Consider the following 25,262-nt stretch of genomic DNA (forward strand, 5'->3'; position numbering starts at 1 on the left):
GGGGGTCTGTGGGGTAAGACCCCAGCCCTGCCCCATGGCACAGCCTGGCTGGGGGGCGGGGTCTGTGGGGAAGACCCCAGCCCCGCCCCATGGCACAGCCTGACCAGGGGGGTCTGTGGGGTAAGACCCCAGCCCCGCCCCATGGCACAACCTGGCCGGGGGGATCTATGGGGTAAGACCCTGGCCCCGCCCCATGGCACAGCCTGGAGCGGGGGGGGTCTGTGGGGTAAGACCCCGGCCCTGCCCCATGGCACAGCCTGACCAGAGGGGTCTGCGGGGTAAGACCCCGGCCCCGCCCCATGGCACAGCCTGGCCGGGGGGATCTATGGGGTAAGACCCCGGCCCTGCCCCATGGCACAGCCCGGGGGGGTCTGTGGGGTAAGACCCCGGCCCCGCCCCATGGCACAGCCCGGGGGGGTCTGTGGGGTAAGACCCCGGCCCCGCCCCATGGCACAACCTGGCCGGGGGGATCTATGGGGTAAGACCCCGGCCCCGCCCCATGGCACAGCCTGACCAGAGGGGTCTGCGGGGTAAGACCCCGGCCCCGCCCCATGGCACAGCCTGGAGCGGGGGGGGTCTGCGGGGTAAGACCCCGGCCCCGCCCCATGGCACAGCCTGGCCGGGGGGATCTATGGGGTAAGACCCCGGCCCCGCCCCATGGCACAGCCCGGGGGGGTCTGTGGGGTAAGACCCCGGCCCCGCCCCATGGCACAACCTGGCCGGGGGGGTCTGTGGGGTAAGACCCCGGCCCCGCCCCATGGCACGGCCTGGCCGGGGGGATCTATGGGGTAAGACCCCGGCCCCGCCCCATGGCACAGCCCGGGGGGGTCTGTGGGGTAAGACCCCGGCCCCGCCCCATGGCACGGCCTGGCGGGGGGCTGGTGGGTGGGGCCATCGTCCCCCTTCCTCCCAGCCTGCGGCCCGCCTGGCCCCGCCCCCGCCGCGTGGCGGCCAATGGTCATGTTGTCCACCCCAAACCCCGCCCCCCGGGGGCCTCCCCGCGCATGCGCCCGGCGCGCCGCCCGGGCTGGGTCCGGCCGAGGGAAGATGGCGGCGGCTGGGGCTCGGCGCCGCCGGCTGGAGTCTGACGTGGGGGCGGCCGCTCTGGCCGCGGTATGAGCCGCCCGGCCCCGCCCCAGCGCCTCGCTGCTCCCGGCTCGGCCAGGCCTCGCCATGGCCCGGCTGGCGGATTACTTCGTGCTGGTGGGCTACGAGCTGGACAAGCGGGGTGAGTGCCGGGCCGGGGGGGGGCGCACCGGGGGGGGTGAGTGCCGGGCCGGGGGGGGGCGCACCGGGGGGGGTGAGTGCCGGGCCGGGGGGGGGGCGCACCGGGGGGGGTGAGTGCCGGGCCGGGGGGGGGCGCACCGGGGGGGGTGAGTGCCGGGCCGGGGGGGGGCGCACCGGGGGGGGTGAGTGCCGGGCCGGGGGGGGGCGCACCGGGGGGGGTGAGTGCCGGGCCGGGGGGGGGCGCACCGGGGGGGGTGAGTGCCGGGCCGGGGGGGGGCGCACCGGGGGGGGTGAGTGCCGGGCCGGGGGGGGGCGCACCGGGGGGGGTGAGTGCCGGGCCGGGGGGGGGCGCACCGGGGGGGGTGAGTGCCGGGCCGGGCCGGGCCGGGGAGGGGAACCGGGGGGGGGGGTGAGGGCCGGGCTGGGGGGGGGCGCAGGGAAGCAGGGGGACAGCAGGGTCCGCCGGCGGTTGGGTTCAGTCCCTTGGCGCCGACGGGTTTGGGAGGCAGCCCCGGTTCGGGGGGGGGGGCTTGGGGAGCCGGCCTGGGTGAGTGCGGGCGGGGGGCACCGTAGTGGAAAAGGGGTTTGGGGGCGGTGTTGCCCGGGCTGGCCTGTGGGGTGGGGGGTGAGTGCTGGAGGGGGGGAGCTGGCCTGGGGGTGCTGCTGGGGCTGTGGGGGTGGGGGGTGAGTGCTGGAGGTGGGGAGCTGGCCTGGGGGTGCTGCTGGGGCTGTGGGGGAGGGGGGTGAGTGCTGGAGGGGGGGAGCTGGCCTGGGGGTGCTGCTGGGGCTGTGGGGTGGGGGGTGAGTGCTGGAGGGGGGGAGCTGGCCTGGGGGTGCTGCTGGGGCTGTGGGGGAGGGGGGTGAGTGCTGGAGGTGGGGAGCTGGCCTGGGGGTGCTGCTGGGGCTGTGGGGGAGGGGGGTGAGTGCTGGAGGTGGGGAGCTGGCCTGGGGGTGCTGTGGGGGAGGGGGGTGAGTGCTGGAGGGGGGGGAGCTGGCCTGGGGGTGCTGTGGGGGAGGGGGGTGAGTGCTGGAGGGGGGGAGCTGGCCTGGGGGTGCTGCTGGGGCTGTGGGGGAGGGGGGTGAGTGCTGGAGGGGGGGAGCTGGCCTGGGGGTGCTGCTGGGGCTGTGGGGGAGGGGGGTGAGTGCTGGAGGGGGGGAGCTGGCCTGGGGCTGTGGGGGAGACCGGTGAGTGCTGAGATGCAAGGCTCTTTGCAGTGGGGCAGTGAATGCAGATGGGCCCTGGCCATCGGGGCCAGGTGGGGAAGAGGATTAGCCTGTGGTTGAGCAGGGCTTGGTGGGAAGAAGTGGGTGCTCATGTTGGCAGTGTAGGGAAGGAGAAAGGAGGCAATGGAGAGCATATGGTAACTGTTGCAGGACTAGACAGTGGCAAAGGGAATCAAGTAAGTTTTGGACAAATTCAAAGGAGTGTGTGTGTGTGGGGGTGGTTTGAAGCAGAGGGTTGGGGACAAGGTCCTGAGAGTTCCAGATAGTTGGAGAGAGAAACAAAATAGTGCATTGCATGGAGGTGGTTCTACTGGAATGGTGGAAGTAGGGCACTGCCCTTGCTAACTTCTGCCCCCACTTGTCCCTGTGCGTGGACTGGATTAGCTAGTAAAAGGAACAAGTTAGGTTTGCTGGAAAGGTAATAGGGGCCATATTCCGTGTGGCAGTTTACACAATTGCATGACTTGACTCTGGTTGACTCCATGATTTCTTTGTGCAGATGCACATAAGTCTTCCCACTGGCGATTATGTCTCTGGGTCTTGGTCAAGACCAGCTACTCCTGTAGGGAAAGCCTTTCATCTGATTGCCTGGGGAAGTCCCGGAGAGTTCTGCCTGGAGATAAGGAGCCCCAGGTCCTGTTTGTGGTAGAAAGTTGGCAAGAGACCATGAACTTTGAGGAGGGCTGCTGTACAGTATATCCTGACAGTGCTTGGGATTGGTTTCCATTCTGAAATGCCAATATCCTGCTGGATGCTGACAGAATATTTATATCTGGGGCATCCCAGCAGGAGGTGGGTTGAGTTAAATTTGGTATGATGGGAGTTTGGAGGCTCTTACTGTAAATTGGCTTCCAATGTCTGCTAGTCCAGTACTCGTCTGCGTTCACTTTTTCTCATTATTTTGCTCTTCTGACTTTTCCTTTGTCTGTCTAGTTACTGCAGATGTCTTAGTTTTTTGGCTGAAGGAAGTGGGCAGTAGGTAGGACCAGATGACTCCATTCTGAGGAAGTGAAGTATATCTATAAATCTGGCAATATATTTAGTTTAATCTTTGAAACTCATTATAGTATGTCCATGTCGAGCCAGTTCTGGTGTTTAGAGCAGAAAATTGTCATATCAGCTTGTGCTACTGACCGCTTTGTTTGCATTTGAGCTGGTCACTGAATTTACTTCTCAGACTGGCTCATTGAAGCCACCTTCTTCTATGAGGAGGAGAACTGGGAGCAGTTTTTCAACAGACATGCTTAGAGTTTGACAGTGCCTCTGACTCTGGAAGGGCCATAGGAAGGGCTTTTTAAGAATTGGTTTGTATGTCACTATTATAAATTGGCTGACAGATAACACGTTCAGAAAACAGACTCCTGTCAAAGGAGTTATAGCAATTCCGTAGTAGTACAGATGTGCACCTGGGCAGACTCTGTGCCTTGAGGGCCTGAATCATCTGGTCTCCAAATACTGTATGGGTAGACTTGGTTCTTAGTCTTGCTCTGGATGCTTAATTGTATTTTGTTGTCCTGTATTTTTACCTGCTCTGGAGGCCGGATGATGGCTATGTCTCCATTACTCATTGTGGTATCAGTGGCTTATGCTTCATTGGTTAGTGCCAGTTTTATGGTTTATGTGTTTGGAAATTGAGTTTTAGAACTCATTCTAAAATTGTGATCTGGGCTTCTGTTCTTTTTTTTTAAGTAGATGTGGGTTGTTTGGGGACAGGGTGGGGTTCTCTTTCATCAGAGAAAAGAGGGTTGGGTGTGGGTGGAGAGGTGGAAGGAGAATAAAGTAACAGGTAATCAGCAGCTAGCTTTATAGGTGCTCATAAGGTTGACACTGAGGACCTGTCAGTGCTGACTAGTTTGGATGCAATCCTGCAATTCCTGCTGTAGTCTCTCTTTGAAAACAGATGGGAGTCTCAGTGTTAACTAGTCAATGTGGGAGTCTGTATTGGCCTTGCCTGTGCTGAATGCCTAGGCCCTCGGCTGAGAGTCGATAAGATGCGTTCTGTTCTCCTGAAGGCTGCACCAGTTTGTGTTAATCTTGCCTAATTCCCTTCATGGCAGAATTCCTCTCCTCACCCCTACAGTCAGTAAGAAAACGGTGTCACCAGCTGCTATTTCCTAAATAGCAGCAGCCAGAGATGGAAGGGAGAATTTGAAATCCCTGACCACTGCAGGCCTAACACATTCACATGTCACATGCTCCACCATAGGGAGAAAGTGGCTTCTGTTCAATGATTGCTTAAACTGTCTCTCTAATTGAAGAGCTGCATTGTATCCATTTCTAGCTCAGTCTGAAATTTAACAGGCCTCCAAGCTTGTATTGGCTCTTCCAAGCAGTGTCAGGCATAATAGGATTTAATTATGCAGAGTCTTTTGTGACATCACTGAAGAAAAGATAATGTGATCACAGGTAGATGCCTTCATGTGGGGCTAAAGAGATGGAGCTGACAAGCTCAAAGGGACTGAGATTCTATTTTTGTGCAAGCTTCTCTAACAGAAAATGAGAAGAAAAATCCAGAGCCTAGGATATGTATGGGAAATGTTTTGTGAGATTCTCAGAAGGGAATCCTGGTGTGCTTGTAAGGGGCTTGTAGACACAATGTTGTTAAGAAACCTCATGGTTGGGAAAACACTGCAAAATTTCTGGAACTGGAGCAGGTGTGAAGGGGTTAGGTTAGGGACTTTACTGAGTTCTCCCATCCCTCCTATGCCTACCACTGTTTAGAGAAGAACAGGCAGTGACACTGCATCCTATGTGAAGTGTGGGGGCAAGATGATGAGCTCTGTCATCTGGACAATGAGATGGGATTAACTTGAGATGGCTCCATCAAACTGAGCGAGAAACAGTTTTTACAAAGTCCAAACTACCCATGGCTGAATCTCAGCAGGTGAAAAAGTGAGCAGCATTGGCACATTTTTTATCTAATTCTTGCCACGTTAGTTTGATTTTTGTTTAAGTGACTTCCTGGTCGGTGAGCCACGATACGTGTGTAATGTTTCCCAAGGGTTCTGTGCTTCTCCCATAGGGTTGCTTTGCAATGGATCCATTCTGGGCCTGTGTATGTTTCCATCCCTAGTTATGCCTTATGGAGCTGTCTTCACATGCTACTTCCACCTACTCTCCTGAGTTTAATTGTTCCAGATGGAATGAGCTTTATTTACCATAGAAAGGAGATGAATCAGCAGGGACAGAATGTTGTTGAATCCCATTGCACTGATTATACTTGAACATTGGTTATTGATCTTGGGTTTTTAGAACCTTTTGTTCCAGAAGTAAACTGTGTGCAGGGGTCACCTGAAATGCAGCCGCTTCTGGTGAGGAAGGCGGCAGCTGTTGGCTAGCATGAAGGGACACTACACAATAGTCTCGGGGAAAAAAGTAAAGGAGAATCTCAGTTCCAATTGTAACTGGAGGGGGTAAATTTAGGGAGGCAGAATATAATTACCTCATTTGGAATTTGCTCTGGAGAGCAGCCCTGACAGTTCTGAAAAGTACCATGGAATCTTTAGTGATCACTTGTAATTGCCATTTTTTAATCTTATCTAAAATACACACATCTAGCAGCACAGCATCCCGTAGTGCCAGGCTCCAGTTCAGTACTGATACAGAAGGAAGAGCTCCACCAACTTTATTCCCAAAGCAACATCCGGCTGCATGCCTGTATTCCTTGCATGGTCTCCCATCCAAGTATGAACCAGTTCATTCTTGCTTAACTTTCGATTGAACAGGATCACAGTACAGGCTAGCCTCTTTGGGGGTTAATAAAAATTGAAGGAAATGGAGGAAGTGATCCTGCTGTCATTGACACACTGCTGGATGTTGGATTTCATGGGACTTGTTCACTGAGCTTCCAGATGTTTCCCCCCGAATCCTTTGTAACTGGTGTAGAGCTGTACAGTGGCACTTGAGGTGCTGTAGGTGGTTCTGATATATACACAATATGAAGCTGATACTAAGTGGAGATGTTTCCGTGATAGCTGCTAAGGTGGTCAAATACAGTGGGGTTGCAGGCCATATAAGTGCATAGACAAAACTGCAGTTTAATCATATTTTCCTTGTCTTGTTGTTTGGAAAGCTGGGTATGGGAAGGGAGGGAAGATGGTGTGTAAATGTCATGCAGATTTGTGGTGACCTTTGATATGGCTTGTGTTCTGGGAAGCTGAACAGTAGGCAATGCTGTGGTGTGAAGTATATAGTTTTGGGTAGTGCAGTGGGAAGGAAAGAACTTGCAGTCATGTGTCTTGGAGGTGCAGGGATCTTAACATTTGCTCTAATGGCACAGCACTAATGGTCAATATAGGGATTGATGTTTAATTTACTGGGCAGTGGCAGGAGCAATGCAGGGAGGGCGTGAATTCCCAAAGCCTCAGGCATTTCATCAGCTAGTGAAGACTGCTCAACTCAAGATGGGGCATTAGGTGCTAGGACTTGTAGTCTTCACAGGTTGCACTGTGTACCAAGACCTTGTAATTTTTGAGGAATGCACATCTATTAAAGATAAGAGTGGCTGCAATTTGATACCAGTTAGGTATAGTTTGCTTCCAGCTTCTGGCAAGCTCTCAGTGCAGCAATTGAGTGAAGTTTGGGCATCTCTACCTTGAACTATTCACATTCTGTTCTCTCCAAGCTGTACTAGCATTAGACTTCAGCAGCGTTTCTAGTCTAAAACTGAACGATGCTAGCGAGACCCAAAGAGGACTCATACCATATGCTATGAGAAGCAGCCACAGAGAGGAATTTGGTTTTCTGTTGCTGGGGGATCACTCTGAGGGAGAGAGATGAGTCAGTCAGTAGAGGGAGGCAAGAAACTGGTCAGTTGCATCTCCTTCTCAGAAAACTATGAACAAGAGTGAACTGGCCAGTTCTTTGAAAATTTCAGTCTTGCCCTAACCTCCTTCCTGCCTGGCACTGGCCAGAAAGCTTCCCCTCTCCTCAGCCAACAAGTGGTTACATATGCTTTTTACAAGTGGTGTGCAGAATACTCTGGAAGCCAGGGAGGCAGAAGTGACACTTCTTGTTTTGGACAACATACTCCACCTCTGTAAGAAGCCTTTGGGAACCAGCTCCCAAAGTATAGAAGGTGTTTGATTTCCAGGCAACTGGTTAGTGATTTTTTTTTTTGTGAGTTTGGCACTGATGTCCACTTCCCATGTCATGACTCCAGTTTTCACTTGTCCAGCCCTGAAAGACCTCAGATCCTGGCTGAACTTGGAGAATATTTATTTCATCATCTGAAAGTGACTAACTGCCTTACTGATTGGATTAGTCCTGACGTGGCCATAACCTGTGTGACTGGCTGCTACCATGGAGGATGCAGCCACCTCCCTTCTTACAAACAAAGTGTGTATGTAGTGCAGCTTGGAGAGAGGCTGCATTGGCTGCCATGGACACATGCAGACTCTTGGACTTAGGGAGAACTACTGAGATAGTAGATTGTTTAGGAGGAGGGAAAAGGGTCTGTTGTTTTGGATGGATTCTAAATATACTTGTCTTTAAGTGGGCGATATGAAATGAAAGCCTTAGGTCTTATTTTGCTGCTCTTGACCTTTCCAATCCATAGAATATCCTCAAGGAAAATTTGTGGGTGTAGCTTTACTATTGTAGCTTCCCAGGGACCTGTGGGTACCAGGTGGGTCTCTCACATGCTGCTGGTATCGCATTTTCATTTTAGTTTGTCTGGTGAGATGTTGTGAACTGATGGGTTAATATCCAAGGGTGTGATGGGGGATAGTGAAAGGGAAACCTGCCTAGTTCATGAGAAATATATTTGGAAGGATGGAAGCTGGAATAGTTCAGCAAACTCTCCAGCAAGTCTGTTTCTCTCCAGATCTGCACCAGCAGCTTCATGGGAGCAGAAATGAAAGTTAAAGATAAACTAGTTCAGACTACTTCAGAGAAACAGGAAATGGGGTTTGGCAGCTACAGCACTAGGCTCATTAGAGAGGTTGGATACTGCTCTCGTGGAGTCCAGCTCATTCAGAATGTTTGTTTAGGTTTATAGTTGGTGGATAACCTGAGCTTTCTAAGGGAGTATGGTCTTGTACTTGCCACATACCCTTATGATGCAGAACCATTCTGATCTCTGTAGAAACACTCTGCTGTGACAGTGGCTTCATCTTTGGGGCATGAGGTAAAATGAGCACTGACTCTTGCATGGAAACATGTTGTCTTACTGACAAATTGTACCATGAAGTGGTCAGAAGCCAATATGGGATGCTCTGAAATCAGACAGTGTGGTGATGCCCTAGGCCACCGAGCAAAGATTCTGTTGCTTTTCCTCCTGGTCAGTGAAATCTCTACTTCTGCATTTTGCACTATTCATGTTAATGTGCCCAGACACTGGATTCCTGCCCCCTTGTCAGGCTGTGGATTGTGATCAGTGAAGCAGAATGCTGAAGAATACAGCAAACCCAAAATCCCCCTGCAAACTGTGGCTGCATGACGTGCTCTTCTAATCTGTCTGTCCAATCACTTGCACCTTGTGATTGCAGGGCCTCACCACTGCCTGTTCGTGTGCTGAGCCAATGCCTGCGTGTATCTGTAGTGGTGTGCTGTGCAAATCTTCAGATGTTTTATCAGAGGGTTGTATGTTTCAGAGCCTCCAGATAAAAGTACTCATGAGAGTAAGAATACTCCAGCAGAAGGAAACTGGTCTCATCATATGTGTGTGTTTGTGTCACACTGTGCCATTGTTCATGCCATTCTCAGTGAAAGGATGTTTTCAGACCTCTTGAGCTGTTTGTCCGTAGGGTGTGTCTTCACTAGCAATCTTAAAGTGCTGCCACGGCAGCGCTTTAACGTGGCTGTGTACTTGCGGCACCAGAGCTGGTAGAGAGCTCTCCCAGTGCTGTAAAAAGCCCACCCCCCCGGGGGAGTAGCTCCCAGTGCTGGTGCACTGTCTACACTGCCACTTTACAGTGCTGAAACTTCCTTGTGCGCGGTGTGAAAAAACCACCCCCCTGAGCGCTGCAAGTTTCAGCGCTGTAAAGTGTCAGTGTAGACAAGGCCTTAGAGTGATTCTGCTAATGTTGACAAATGGCCACATTTGCAAAGCCCTGGACTCTTTGCTTTCCTTGAAGTCTTGTAGCTGAAAGGTTAACTGCAAAGCTGCTCTGTGTATCAGTCTGAGAGCCAGATCTTTAATGGATGAGAGCAGCTTGATTCCAGATACTTATTTAACATTAACTGAGGGCACAGTATGTTTGACTGTATAAAACAGTGAGAAAGAAGACATGGCCTCCTGCCCAAAGGAGCTCACAATCTGAGATACATTTCTGAATAAACCACAGAGAAATTGGCTCTTCCTCCTATCCCTGTCCCCAGTTTACAGTTTCCCCATGAAACTGCGCCCCTCACTAACCCTTAAACCCAGCATTTTCTGTCAGCTCCCTGCCTATGGTTAAATTGTTAGTGAGGTCTTCAGCTGTTGCAGTGGTAATGCAGAACCCTAAACTCAGGGCTTGGTAGTTAAATGAAGGATGATCAGTTTTTTCAAAGGATTGGTTCTAAACTCTATTTTTAATGTGCTGTAAGCATATATTCTCTTACTAATTTCTCTTCACCACACTATTACAAATATTTTCACAAGCTTTGTGTGTTGCCCTTTAAATTGTCTGGATTCATATCTGTTTTTGTTCAGGTATGGAATGCTTGGTCTTGCCCTAGTTCCTGTTCACAAAAACCACTACACAGAACAACTAAGAGTCTTTGTGCAGGGAAGATTTAGGATTAGAATAATACTGCTGTTTGGGAGTGTGGAGTAGTAGCAGAGCTGTGTGCATGAGGAGCCTAGAACGCCGAGGCTAGGGAATACTGCAGATCAGGGTTGGGGTGCAATTGTAAGGCTTGGTAGGGGAGCTTAGGTCTGGAACTGTGCAGGGCATGTAGGCTGGGATTGAGGGTATCAGTATAGCTGTGTGTCTGGGGAGCCCAGGACTGGAATACCAGGGGTGCAGCACATTGGGACTGAGAGCAGTGTCAGAGAAGCTTGCACGCCATATACCTACTTTAGTCAGTGCTCTCTGTTCCTCGCTTTCATGAGCATTGAAACTGACTGTTTCAGATTCTGTCAAATCCTTTCACTGCTGACTGCAGTTAGCAGTCACTGTAAATCCTTTCTGTACCAGATGACTGGAGGATAGCTAATGTGACACCAGTTTTTTAAAAAGGCTCCAAAGGTGATCCTGGCAATTATAGGCTGGTAAGTCTAACTTCAGTATCGAGCAAATTGGTTGAAAGTATAGTAAAGAACAGAATTATCAGACATACAGATAAACGTGATTTATTGGGGAAGAGTCAAGATGGTTTTTGTAAAGGGAAATCATGCCTCACCAATTTATTAGAGTTCTTTTAGGGGGTGAACAAATGTGGACAAGGGTGATCCAGTGGATATAGTGTACTTAGACTTTCAGAAAGCCTTTGACAAGGTCCCTCACCAAAGACTTAAGCAAAGTAAACAGTCATGGGGTAAGAGGGAAGGTCCTCTTGTAGATCAGTAACTGGTTAAAAGATAGGAAACAAAGGGTAAGAATAAATGGTCAGTTTTCAGAATGGAGAAAGGTAAATAGTGGTATCCCTCAGGGGTCTGTACTGGGACTAGTACTGTTCAACATATTCATAAATGATATGGAAAAACGGGTACACATTGAGGTGGCAAAATTTGCAGACAATACAAAATTACTCAGGTTAGTTAAGTCCAAAGCAGACTGCAAAGAGTTACAAAGGGATCTCACAAAACTGGGTGACTGAGCAACAAAATGACACATGAAATTCAATGTTGATAAATGCAAAGTAATGCACATTGGAAAACATAATGCCAAATCTACATAGAAAATGAGGGGGTCTAAATTAGCTGTTACCACTCAAGAAAGAGATCTTGGAGTCATGGTGGATAGTTCTCTGAAACCATCTGCTCAATGTGCAGCAGCAGTCAAAAACGGTAACAATGTTAGGAACTGTTAGGAAAGGAATAGATAAAAAGACAGAAAATATCATCATGCCTCTATATAAATCCATGGTCTGTCCACATAGATTCATAGATATTTAGGTCAGAAGGGACCATTATGATCATCTAGTCTGACCTCCTGCACAACGTAGGCCACAGAATTTCACCCACCACTCCTGCAAAAAGCCTCTCACCTATGTCTGTGCTATTGAAGTCCTCAAATGTGGTTTAAAGACTTCAAGGAGCAGAGAATCCTCCAGCAAGTGACCCGTGCCCCATGCTACAGAGGAAGGCAAAAAACCTCCAGGGCCTCTTCCAATCTGCCCTGGAGGAAAATTCCTTCCTGATACCAAATATGGCAATCAGCCAAACCCTGAGCATATGGGCAAGATTTGTATGTGTAGAGGCTTGTAGGGGCTTGTGCTGGGAGAGAAGCTGAGCTCTGACTAGGGGTCCCACATCTTGAATACTGAGTGCAAATCTGGATGCTCCGTATCAAAAAAGATATATTGGAATGGGAGAAGGTACAGAGAGGGGTAACTAAAATGATTAGAAGGTGCGGAACAGCTTCTGTATGAGGCGAGATTAAAGAGGCTGGGACTGTTCAGCTTGAAGAAGAGACGAGTAAGGGGGGAGTAGGCTAGAGGCCTATAAAATCATAACGGGTGTGGAGAAAATGAATAAGGAAAAGTTATTTACCCCTTCACATAACACAAGAACTAGGGGTCACCCAATGAAATGAATAGGCAGCAGATTTAAAACAAACAAAAGGAAGTACTTCTTCAAACAATATACAGTCAACCTGTGGAACTGTTTGCCAGGTTGTGTTGTGAAGGCCAAAACTATGACAGGGTTAAAAAAAAGAACCAAATAAGTTCAATGGCTATTAGCCAGGATGGTTAGGGATGCACCACCATGCTCTTGAGTGTCCCTAGCCTCTGTTTGCCAGAAGCTGGGAGTGGACAGGGGATGGATCACTTGATTGCCTGCAGTTATTCCTTCTGAAGCACCTGTCATTGGCCACTGTTGGAAGACAAGATACTGGGCTGGATGGACCGTTGGTCTGACCCATTATAACCATTCTTATGTTCTGACTTTTCAGAGTAAAATAAAATGAACTGTCAGCTGTGGGGCAAATACCTGGAACCAGTCAGACCTCAGGCAGAGATGACCAGGGCCTGAAGCCTTCTCTCTGAGATCACTTGATTTTACAGAGAGCTTCAATGGGGGATCTGCTCTTAAGTCTGTTGCTTGGTGAGAAGAATTTATCACGTGTGGCTGTGAGACACAGAAACACCTCTCAATAATGGTCTAAGAGCCCTTCCAGGCTGGATTGTTGTTTCAGTGGCTTACATGGGACTGTACATAAGAGCTTCGGTAACTCCTTAAGCAGTGTTCTCCAGGACACTTTACTGTAGTTCTGACTGCATTGACCTGCTGGACATAAATTGTCGTTTTACCCTGGCTGTACATAATGTTAGAAATTAGTTCCTTCACATGGGCTGTTCAAGTGCCATCTTCTGGTCTGGACTTCTTAATGTGCCACAGCTAAATAAGAAAACTTCTTGGTCCTTTCTGGTTGCTGTAAGAGGAGCCTGCATTACTAAAAACTGGTGTGCGAATGAAGTATTTGAGTGAGCATATCTTTAGCTTCTGCCTCCCTCCTTTACTTCTGAGGCTCTGGGGGAGCTATGGGCAGATGCCATGGCAGATGCTTTTGCTGGGAGAGAAGCTGCCCTACAACAAGGGTCAATCCTGTCTATTTTATTCAGCGAAGCCACTGGAGGGGCTGATGAGGCAACAATATTGAAGTGCCAGCAATACATTGACACCCAGTTCCGTATCTCCTTTATGTGAGATGTAAACGGCTCTGTCTTTGAGCTCAATGCCTGGCCAAACGCAACGTCCGGCTAAAGAATAGTTGGCTTAAGCTGATCCGAGGCAAGACTGAGTTGAATCTGAAAGGGAGAGGGGGATCCCTTAGGATTTTCCTCTTCCATAATATCCCCCTCTATTGAGGCCATCTACATGTGAAGTTGCTTTGCAGTCTTGGGGTCCTGGTGGACACTCTGCCACTGGATGTCTTAATAGTCATGGCTTTGAAAAACATCCATTTCCATCTGTGAGTGGTCGCAAGATTGTGCTCCATTCTGTTGAAAGCAGGTCTGGCCCAGGTGACCCATGTGCTTGAGCAACAGGCTTGGTTACTGCAGCTCATATCTAGGGATGAAACCACACATCTCAAAAAAGCTCAAACTGACACAAGTGGTAGCTTCCTCTTAACTTAGCAGCGCAGGTTGCCATGAACACATCACCCTAGTACTCCACTCTGCACTTCCTCTCCACTGAATACAGAGTCCAATTCAAGGTCTCTCACTTGATAGTCCCTTGGAGGGCTCTGAATATCTGAAAAATCATCTCTTCCTCTGTCATGACTTTGAAGGACTGTTATGTTCCATTGGAAATAAGAAACTTGATTAGTGGGGAGAGATTCATGAGCATGGGAGATTTAACTGTCTCAGATGCTGTGTCTAGGCTATGGAGCTCATTGCCACAACAGGTAAGAGACCACAAGTCTCTCAGTGCTCAAAACTCAGCCGTGAGATTTAGTTGTCCTGCAGCTGGTTCCACATACACTTATGCAAATTTAAACCATTCATGTTTACTTTGAAAAGTGAGGAAGGAGATATAGTTGGTACATTTAACACTTGAGTGGTGTTTTAATACTGTGCTAATAGGTGCCTGTCATGGGGCATGCACACCCTGTCCCCTTTTGGGATCGGGTAAGAGCTGCTATAGCCCCGCGGATCAGTCTGCACGGCCACTCTGTGTCTCGGGGTAGTGTGGCTTAATGGCCAAAGTCAGTATGACTGGCCTTCTACCAGGAAGGGAGGCCTTAGGGCCAGAGTCGATGCCACTGCCTCCCCTGTCGGGGTGGGGTGGCCTTACTAGGGAAGTAAAATATGAAATGGTTAACTGGTAAGCATTAGTCTTACTGGTTAACACACTCTGTTAACCCCCATCCCTGGCCCAGCTGGCCAGAGCGACTCCAAGCCGGCCAGCCAGCCGGAGCAGGCCCCAGCTTCACTCCTTTTTATCGGTTAACTGATTAAACAATATAATTGTAATAATTTAAAAGGTTAACTTTTTAAATGATATTTACAGCCCTAGGGCTAACAGCCAGAGTCAATATAGCGGCTCTCTTTATCAGGGCATGATGGCCTAGCAACCAGAATCAATACAGTGGCCCCCTTTATCAGGGCAAAGTGGCCTAACACCCAGAGTCAATAGAGTTGCCCTTTCTGTCAAGGCAGCGTGGCTTAGCGGCCTGAGTCAATCGGATTGGTGAGGTGAGCCACCACTCCAGGGTTGGCGGCAGCTGGGATGGGGGGCCTGGGCCCTCCCTTTTCACCAGGTCCCAACCCAGGGCCCTGACACAGTGGCGGGTTTGCCCGCCATCAGCTTGGTGGGATCCCGCTGAAACACACCGAGCTCGTCTCCGGTTCTATAACCAATTCCCCCGCAAAGTTTCCCTGGGTCAGGGTAAGCAACTTTCTTTTCGTAGGGCAAATAAAATACCATTTTTTTATCATTGTGGTAAAGATGAGTAGTTTTTGAGCCTGGGCTAACGCATTTAGAGTAATGGCGTGTCTTAATGGCCCAGAGTACTCCTTTCTCCCCTTTCATGAGAGAGAAGATTTCCTATGGAGTTCACTGCCAAAAATTCCTTTCAGCACAACAGTATGATTGGGAACAAATTACTGGTATTTGTATGTTAGTTTCAGAGCACTGTAGGAACATTGAGGAACTGTCAACTTAAAATGTTGGCTGTACACAAAATGTTTTGACTGTATTGCTAATAACACCTTCATGTATTGCCAGTGAGAATTCTGCAGATCTAATTTACATGTTTCTGGTGCTTTTTGTTTCCTTTTTGTATTTCTCTGTTTGGATAATGAAAATCAATGAAGTTAGCCACTTTTGTTTCCATTTGGTTTAGTTTTCAGGTTCTTAGTTGCAGCAGTGTTTGAAATTGAAATTCTGCTGGGGGGAGATTTATTTGTATAAAAATTCCAATGAAAGCAGTTTTGAGACTGTGGAAGGTCTTAAGTTTTGTAAGGTTTCAGAGTGGCAGCTGTGTTAGTCTGTATCTGCAAAAAGAACAGGAGGACTTGTGGCACCTTAGAGACTAACCAATTTATTTGAGCATAAGCTTTCATGAGCTACAGCTCACTTCATCAGTTTTGTAAAAGTTTTTCACCACATTTAAACTTTGGGCCAAATTTAAATTGACACTCAAACCTCCCAATATCAGTTCTGTAAGCCTCCTCATTTAGATCCCTGCTTAAACTCCTTTTGCGACATGTTAGTTAACCATACAAAACACTTTAATAGAGCCACCAAAATGTGCTTGAACTTTACCAGAGTAACAATGTGAAAGTATTTTTTTAACCTTTGAGCTGCTTCATGCCATCTTCCCTCATTGTAACTCTTTGTGTTTCATGGAAAATTAGGTTATAAGCTCTTTGACACAGGGATTATATCCGTGTACTTTCTCTCTAGTGGCTGTCTCTTTTGGACACTGTAAATAAGCTTTTTGTGATGCAGTAGGGATCGGGGTGGATTGACCGGGGAATGTCATCTAGTTCTGCTGGGTCTGTCTGCATGGGGGATGAGAGAGCAGAGGATGACTCCACTTGAGTGAGGATACCTGAGCCTGTAACCTGATCTGGGAGGGGGTTGGACCCAGGTGACACCTTTGCCTGGGAAACTGGACAAATGTTAGAGGAGTTTCAGTTTTGGGCTGGCTGGGAAGACGCAGGGAACCCCAAGTCTGGGGTCTATGCTCCTTGCCCCCCAGAGGGACCTGGCTGAGGGGTCCCAGTTGTACTTACAAGCCCTGCTTGGAACTGTGTTCCTGTCGCCTAATAAACCTTCTGTGTTGCTGTCTGGCTGAGAGTCACGGTGAATCGCAGTAAGTGAGGGTACAGGGCCCTGACTCCCACACACTCTGTGACACCTTGTTACAACAAATTACAAGTAATTTATAACTTGGGAGTCTCTAGCTTCCAGATTTGTGCTCAGGCTCCTATTCCATGCCCATTATGACTAGATGAGGTTGCAGAGCAGTCAGAGCTAGGGGTTTGTATTCTTGCACTGATTTAAATCAGATTTTTATTGACAGTATGGCCCCAAATCAGCCACGTGTCAGTTTGTGGGGAGCAACCTGCATATTTGGCAGCTGCTTGGCTGCCTTGTTACTGAGATTTGGACAGTGCTGTGAGGCTTTTTTCTGAATAATTTTTTCTAATGAAATCTATACAGCATTAAATGTTCAAAAAAACAAACTGCTTGGATGTCTCTTCTGCTTGCTGGAAAGCTGGATTTTTACGTTGAAGGTAGCTGCAGGAAGTAGAGTAGAGTCCCAGTCAGGCTGTTTCACCTCTGTTCTATGCATCCTCTTCCTCTTTGCTCTGTGGCCTTGGATCTCTGAAACTTGCTTGTTATCCAGATGTGAGTGCTATGCAGTCTGGCTGAGTCATGCCTTTTGTGGAACAGAGTGAAATGGGCTGCTGTTTTTATAGTGGTGCTGTTCATTCTGCCTCAGGCGCTGACAGTTTCTAAGTTGAGGGATTTATAACTAAAACATACTAATCTGTCTCAGACTGCAGCTTGCAGCCCATACCTCAGTCTCGGAGGGGAGTGGCTTCTTTTTCAGGATCTCATTTTGTTGATCATGATGCTGGTGCTGAATGGATTTTGTGCTCTGAGAACTTGCAAGGATGTCTTGTGGCCATTGCTCTTTAAAGTAGTTAAACCCCTTCAACCCTTTGTCTGTTTTAGGTACTTCTAGGACACCTGTTCCCATAATATATGTGACATTTGTAATCCCCAGATATTCAAAGAGGCTATTTTGTTTACATTATCAGCTGTCATGCACTAAACTCTTTGAGAGTCCTTAAATTTATCCCCACTACTTGGTGTCTGAAAAGATCCATAATAAATTACATGAACTGGGCTTTACTACCAGGCAATCCCAAAGTGCCTTGCACCCTGACTTTAAAAACTTGATAGGGGATTGCTTCATTGGCCACTGAGATGGGGCAAGGCAGGTGTTTACCAGTGCAGCTCCCTGGTGCCTAGATATCTCCGTGATTAGTGCAATATAAATATGCAACACTACACAGTAGTTCAAGATAGGTGATGAAGAATTCTGTAACGATTGAAGCTGCAGGGGAATTTATGGAAGCAGGACATAGATACCCAAGTTAGAATGTTGTCAGGACACCAGCTACTCTGTATAAAGTCCTATGGAAGCTACAAAGAGCAATGGCAGACAAGACATTTTTATTTCTCATTGGAAAATGCAGTGAATCCTCTACATCCCAATTATGTTTTGAGATCTGCTTATAAGAAGTTGCTTTTTTAATATTAAATATGAAGAAAAACATATGACTGCATGTGTCAATAATATAAGATAGTTACCATAAGCAAGAACCTCCTAAATTTAGGGCAACATCTACTCCTCTGCTAATCTCCTTTTGGCTGGGGATCTGTAGAACCAGGCTAGACATTTTTTCTTGACTTCCTACTGATACAGCTCCTCGAGTGGCTGGCTTTTTCATATAGACCTGCTATGAGCCGGGTCAGATGACCGTGGCTAAAACACTGTGCATCCAATGCCCTGTCTGTACTAGTGCTTCCAGTGTTACTGCTTTTGGTAGAGCTGCAGCAGAGGTAGCAGCAGTAGAAAATCAGGGGACACAGCCTTGATGAGCAGTGAGAACGTGAAAGCCTCTGAGTAATCAAACATGAGTTGGGCCTTGTCTATACTAAAAAGTGCAGTAGTACTAAATCATTTAAAAACTGATCCAGTTAAATGAATGCAACCCCTAATCTTGATTAACTTAAACCAGTTTAACCCTTGCTTAGATTGATTTAGATCCTCAATAACTTACTGAGGCAAGCGAAATTGATTTAAGCAAGTGTTAAACCAGTTGAAGTGCATATGCATTGGGCATTTGCATCATTAGGCATTTGTACCAGTTTAGCTAGGTCAGTTTTTAAGACCAGTGCATTTTTGTAGTAAAGACAAGAGCTTAGATCCTGTGCACGCTGGTAGAAGTGAGCTAACTGCCTAGCTGAATGTAGATGGTTCCGATCCCAGTGTACACACAGCCCCAGTTTCTGAAGAAAGTGTTTGTGTTCTTGGTACGTTTAATAGTGCAGTTATGTTGCTCAACCTGTTCTCTTGTCAGCTGTAGCGTTCCAAAAAGTGAACTAGATGTAAAGACTGTTCCTCGTGCACTGTAGATGCGGGCTTGCAGCAAAATTAGAATCATAGAATATCAGAGTTGGAAGGGACCTCTGGAGGTCATTTAGTCTAACCCCCTGCCCAGAGCAGGACCAATCCCAACTAAATCATCCCAGCCAGGGCTTTGTCAAGCCTGACCTTAAAAACTTTTAAGGAAGGGAATTCTACCACCTCCCTAGGTAACGCATTACAGTGTTTCACCACCCTCCTAGTGAAAAAGTTTTTCCTAATATCCAACCTAAATCTCCCCCACTGCAACTTAAGACCATTACTCCTTGTTCTGTCATCTGCTATCACTGAGAATAGTCTAGATCCATCCTCTTTGGAACCTCCTTTCAGGTAGTTGAAAGCAGCTATCAAATCCCCCCTCATTCTTCTCTTCTGCAGGCTAAACAATCCCAGCTCCCTCAGCCTCTCCTCATAAGTCATGTGTTCCAGACCCCTAATCATTTTTGTTGCCCTTCGCTGGACTCTCTCCAATTTTTCTCCATCCTTCTTGTAGTGTGGGGCCCCAAACTGGACACAGCACTCCAGATGAGGCCTCACCAATGTTGAATAGAGGGGAACGATTACGTCCCTCGATCTGCTGGCAATGCCCCTACTTATACACCCCAAAATGCCATTTGGCCTTCTTGGCAACAAGGGCACACTGTTGACTCATATCCAGCTTCTCCTCCCCTGTCACCCCTAGGTCCTTCTCTGCAGAACTGCTGCCTAGCCATTCGGTCCATAATCTGTAGCAGTGCATTGGATTCTTCCGTCCTAAGTGCAGGACTCTGCACTTGTTGTTGAATCTCATCAGATTTCTTTTGGCCCAATCCTCCAATTTGTCTAGGTCCCTCTGTATCCTATTCCTACCCTCCAGCGAATCTATCACTCCTCCCAGTTTAGTGTCATCCGCTAAATTACCCTAGAAGGCCTGAAAAAATAAAAACTGCCTAAAGAGTAGGTTTTCCCTTTCTTCCCTCCTCTGTATAAATGCACTCATGCCTTGTCCCACTGCTTCCTCAAACCCAGCGTATCTACTGGGGGTAGCTACCTAGAGCTGCTTGATCCCTCGTGGCTGCGGGTGTAAAGTGATTGCTTCAGACAGACTGAAGTAGTAAAAGGGAGGGAGGGTGGGCTTGTGCAGCTGCATGCCGGTGCTCTGGTGGTGGGGAGCAGAGAGTGAGTTCATTGTCTTTTCCTCTTCTCCAGACACAACAGCTTTGTTCATTAGAGTGAAGCAGAGAAGACAGTTACTCGCTTCAGATCTCGGGCTGCTCTGGACTGGTGATGGTGGAGGAGGCAGCAAGGGGATGCTGTCATGGGCTTTATTTAGAAACGAGCCCTAGTGGTTTTCCTGGGTTCTCGGATGATTGTTTGTGTGAAACACTTAAGATAATTATTAGATGGAGAGGAAATGGCATCTGTTCTGGTGGGGACCTCTGGGCTTATCCAGCCTGAGAGAACTCAAAGGCTGGTATTGAAAAGACTCAAGTAAGGGTAATGAAAATGATTACAGGCCAAGGGAGACTTCCAGATGAGGTAAGTCGGAAAAGATTAGAACTGGTATTCCTGGGGGAATTATGTGCCAAAAAATTAAAAATTCGGGGCACAATATTTTAAAATTCTGCATATTTTATTTGTCAAAATAACACAGTATAATCATGCCAATTTCAATTATTTGGTAATTTATTTCAAAATACCTGTCAGCAAGTGTGTCTAAACTCAACTTGCAAATCACCTCAGCAGGAATTTTTCCTGAATCATGAGTGGTCTCTGAAGACCCATGTCCTTTGGTCCATCTTAGTACATCTTGGGGCATTGACCTTGCCGATTGACCTGTTTGCCATGATAGACAACAAAAAATGCTGTCTGTTTTGCTCTCGAGGGGATCTCAGTCCGGACTCCCTGATCGACACATTTCAGTCTTGTATGATTTCCCTCTAATTCTAATCATCCCACAGGTTACCCTCAAATTGAAATTGTACTGTGCCAAGGTCATCCTTGTTGCTCTGGCATGGCCGAGGCAATGTTGCTTCTCTGACCGTCTCACATTATCGATTCAACCTCCCATGTCCCTTCTTCTTCATCCTGACCTCCTGACTTAGCATCACGATCAGATTTTGCATCCCACACTTAGCTTTTCTTCATTTCACTGCATAGCTGCTCCATGGTTAAATGAGTAAGAGCAATGTTCAGAGACTGTTCGACCGGTTCTACTCAATGGTAGGAAGCTCTCTACCAGAGTGACTTATTTGGCTAAATGGAAGTGGGTTTTTTTTGTATGGTTGTTGGCCCACAGAGTTCAGCTGAAGCTGGCTGGTATCCAGGATGTCTTGGAGTACCTGTTACATTTTCATTCATCAGGTCTTTCACTTAGCTCCATGAGGATGCACCTGGCGGTGTTTTCAGTGTTTTATCAGTTTGTCCAAGGGTGCTCAGTATTTTCAAATACCAAGGTAGTAAGGTTCTTGGAAGGAGTCCTTTTTCTCCACCCACCAATCAGAGGACCACTTCCTTAATACTGTCTTTTCAGCTCTGATGGAATCTCCATTTGAGCCTCTGGCATCATTTTTTCCTCATGTGTCAAAATACTGTTTCTGGTGGCAATGACATCTGCAAGGAGAGTGTGAAAGTTGCAGGCTTCGATGGCAGAGCCTTCTTACGTGAAATTTTCCAATGACAATGACCTTGTGGCCACACCCCAAGTTTTTATCTAAAGTAGCTTCTCAATTTCATTTGAACCAGGCGGTGTATTTACCTGTGTTCTTTCCTAAGCTGTATTCAACCCTGGAGGAGCAGCTTCTTCACAAGTTGGATGTCAGGTGATGTCTAGCTTTTTCCCTGGACACGACTAGACTTTTTTTTTGCTTTGCCTCATCTGTTTGTGTTGTGTGCCAACCGAATGAAGGGACAGGTGGTCTCTTCACAGACAATCTATAGATGGATAACTTCCTGTATCAAGACAGCATATGAAGTAGCTCTGACTACACCCCTTCAAAGGGTGTAAGCTCATTCTATAAGAGCGTAGGCCATGTCAACAATGTTTCTAAGTGACATTCCAATATTGGACCTTTGCAGGGCTGCCACTTGGTCATGTGAGCATAGTTTATGAACCTGCATCCTTTGGGAAGGCAGTCCTGCAATCTTTGTTTAAATAGACTCAAAGTCCCACCTCTTGTGAGTACCACTTGTGAATCACCTACTTTGAATACACAGCTGCATCTACTCGAAGAAGGAAAAAGAGGTACTTAGCTGTGGTGAAACTGTTCTTTGAGATGTGGTGCAGATGTGTATTCCATAATGCACCCTGCATCTCTTCTGCAATCGAGTCTATGTTCTTGACACTCTGAGTGAAGGAACTGAGGTGGCGTCAGGGCAGCACTGCCTTATATAGCCAGGGGAGAGGCGTACAGCCACGAGCTGCGAGTGTCACCCCTACACGTACTGCTAGGAAAATTCTCCAGCTCCAATGTGCTGGGTGCGTGCACACTATGTGGAATACACGTCTGCATCACATCTCAAACACCACCAGTTACAACATAGGTACGGTTACCACTTTTTATTGGAGTGCATCCTGAACCTAAATAAAACTGTCCCACATTGGGCCTCTTGTATCTATAGGTGGATAACTTAGATTGCATTGTGCGGGCTTCTCTCCAGGCCTGACACATTTTCTGCTTCTGATGCACTTAAATAATTTTTGTTTTTATGTCTGGCTGTTTGCTCTTCAAATTTCTTAACGGTCTTGTTTTCCATTGTACCTGCAATATTATGCTGCTTTCTATTGGTTTCATCTGGCTGAATGTTCATATTCTGAAGAATACTTTCTTTGGCTCAAAAAACCTCTTGAACTTTCCCATTTAACCGTATTGATTTTTTTTTCCTGCCATCTTGATTTCCTTTTTGTTGAGGGGTGTCTGACTTCTGTGTTCTGTTACAGGTATTGAATAACCTCCATGCTGAGTGTAAGGATATTAATTATCTCATTTTTGATTTGAGGTTCTTTTTGATGAGTTTCCTCATTTTGTGTAATTCCCCTTTGTAAAATTTGTATCACATGTTTTTTCTTGGTAACTTCGCTATGATTTCAGTTACATTGTGCTGTCTTATGGAGTGACCCGCTTGCTACTTGAACTGACTTGTGTTGTTTAGAATTAAGACAAGGATAGGATATTTTATGCTTTAGAATTAGCTATTCCAAGAAACAGTTCTGTAGGGTGTCAAGAAATTGCTTCTTTAAACTCTATCCCATAATGATATTTGACCAGCCCAAGTGCAGGTGGTTGAAGTCAGCCATTGTTGTTGTTTTATTAGACTCTGTTACCTTGTGGATTTCTCAGTGTTGTGCACTTTTGTTTTCCTGACCTGGAGGCTGGTACTACAACCTTGCTGGTATATTTGTATTCTTGTGACTTGAGATGTCATCATACAGATTCTACTGTATGATCACCTTCCCTCAGAAATGTCAATCTCATTAAATTCTGTGGACTATTTGTTATAATGCTACTCCACCATTTCTTTGGCCTAACCTGTCCTTCCTGTACGCTGTGTGCATTATATGTTGGGCAGCATTCTAAGGTCTGTTCCCTTATTTGTATTCTGATAGTACTCACAATGTGGCAGAACATGCAGTTCCTATCCTGACAGACTCCTAGTTTAAGACAACAGGCCACTGATGGGGAGTGGAGGAGAGAGGTAAATGCAACCAGAGAGAAATAAGTATGAATGCTCACTAAGACCTACTGTCCCTGACAGTTGCCAGTTACAAACACCAGAGTTAGGAACTGACCAGTCAGCCACACACCTCATTTGGAACCAGAAGTACGCAATCAGGAAGCAGCAGAGACGAAAAAAAGGCAAATACAGTACTGTTAAATATAAATTACAAAAAATATAAAGGGAAAGCAGCATTTTTCTTCTGCATAGTAAAGTTTCAAAGCTGTATGAAGTCAATGTTCAGATGTAAACTTTGAAAGAACAACCGTAACGTTTTGTTCAGAGTAATGAACATATCAGAGTTATGAATGACCTCCATCCAGAGGTGTTCAGAACTCTGAGGTTCTATTGTACTTGTTTAAGTTCTTGCAGTGATGCAGTTATTTCCCACTGTTTCCCACCTTCCCACTGCAGAGGCAGCTGTATTTCAATGATGAATGAGTGCTCTCTAGACACTACTGTTCAAGCATTTTGGGATCCTTTAGCACAATATCTGTATTAGCAATATAAAATATACTGTTATCTGTCTGTGGTTCCCCAGTGGGATACTTTGTCATTCGCAAAGCCATGAGGAACCCAGTTTTCTCTTTCCTCCTTCCACTACCTTGAGGCATAGCATTGCAACCACCATCTTCCAAGCCACAGTTCCTGGACAAGAATCACTTTCTCCAATTAGTACATCACTGTTCAGTGAAGGGAATTATGCTTTCTTCTCTGCTAAGATCCACAGATCTGGGTGCGTTGGCCTGCTTCAGCCTGGGGCAGAACCAGACTTGTCAGTCACTGCAGCAGGGGAAAGCTCTGCCTTCTGAAGTTCCCACCAGTTTTCTTTGTCTTCCAGCAGCTCATGGCTCCCCCTGGCCCTCCTTGCGGCTGAGCTTTGCAGAGGGAAATTCCAAACTTTATCCCATATGTTAAGACTAGTATTTTGGCTCAGTGTGTCAGTCTGACTCCCAGCCACAGTCTTAGGACTGCATTTGCCTTTTGGGGAGATTGGCCCCTTCAGTGCCACTTCCCTTCCTGAGGTTTTTGCAGCAGCCAGCACCCAAGGGAGGAAGCTAGACCAAGAAAAGTCTGAGCCAAAAGGATGGGGTTTGTCTCCTGATTCTCCGCCCCCCCCCCCCCCACACCACATCAAGTGTCTTTGTTGGGGAGCTCGGACAGCTATGTAGGCAGGATGCAATTTTCCCCTCAGAGCCCAGTCTGATGGGGCCACCTTAAACCTCTCCCCCGCCCCAAGGCAGGAATGGAGCCAGGCAGGGTTGGAGAGGCCCATTCTGGCCAAGATACAGTCCTGGCCAAGCAGGGTTGCATCTCTTCCCTTCCTCCCTGCAGGAAAGGAGGCGGGCAGGACTGGTTGGAAAAGAACTGGCTCCAGGGCAAGCAGCTTCCCTCTCCCATCTGCATGAAGGGAGTGAAGCCAGCAGGGCAGTGTGCCAGATGGAAGATCATGCTGGAATCCCTGTAGCCCACATCAGCAGCCATGCCTCTGACTGCAGAGCTTAGCTGTCTTCTCATGCTCCACTACCTTCCAGGTTGCGGATGGAGGGCACGGCACAGACTCTGCCAATGCCAGAGAATATAGTAAGGGACCTTCAGGCCCAGCTCCCTCCCACTGCTGCCATCTCTAACTGCCCCTCCCTTCTCCTGCTCCCCACATGGGAGAACACTTAACCATATCCCCCTGAGACCTCCTAGGGAAACAGCCCCACCTGGCCCAGGTGGATCCCAGGCACAGAGGGGGTAGCACTGCTGAGGAGCCCATCCTTGAGCCCATAGCCAGTATGAGGCCCTGCTTTCCTTGACAGACCCAGAAGGGACTCATGTGTGGGAGGAGAGGTAAATAAGCCC

The 25,262-nt window shown here is 47.8% G+C and overlaps 1 protein-coding gene across 9 annotated transcripts in view; it reads left to right on the forward strand.

The window, feature by feature from the left end:
* The first annotated feature begins 1,022 nt into the window (after positions 1 to 1,022).
* The window catches only part of SBF1 (SET binding factor 1), a 151,259-nt gene continuing 127,019 nt past the window's right edge, over positions 1,023 to 25,262 (forward strand). For all 9 annotated transcript variants that reach the window (XM_048819321.2, XM_048819640.2, XM_048819723.2 and 6 more), the window contains exon 1: positions 1,023 to 1,228. In XM_048819321.2, coding sequence (XP_048675278.1) covers positions 1,174 to 1,228 — 55 coding nt within the window. In that variant the 5' untranslated portion in view covers positions 1,023 to 1,173. The remainder of the gene's footprint in view (positions 1,229 to 25,262) is intronic.

The sequence above is a fragment of the Caretta caretta genome, chromosome 1 (genome assembly GCF_965140235.1).
Source record: "Caretta caretta isolate rCarCar2 chromosome 1, rCarCar1.hap1, whole genome shotgun sequence".
Classification (NCBI taxonomy): Eukaryota; Metazoa; Chordata; order Testudines; family Cheloniidae; genus Caretta; species Caretta caretta.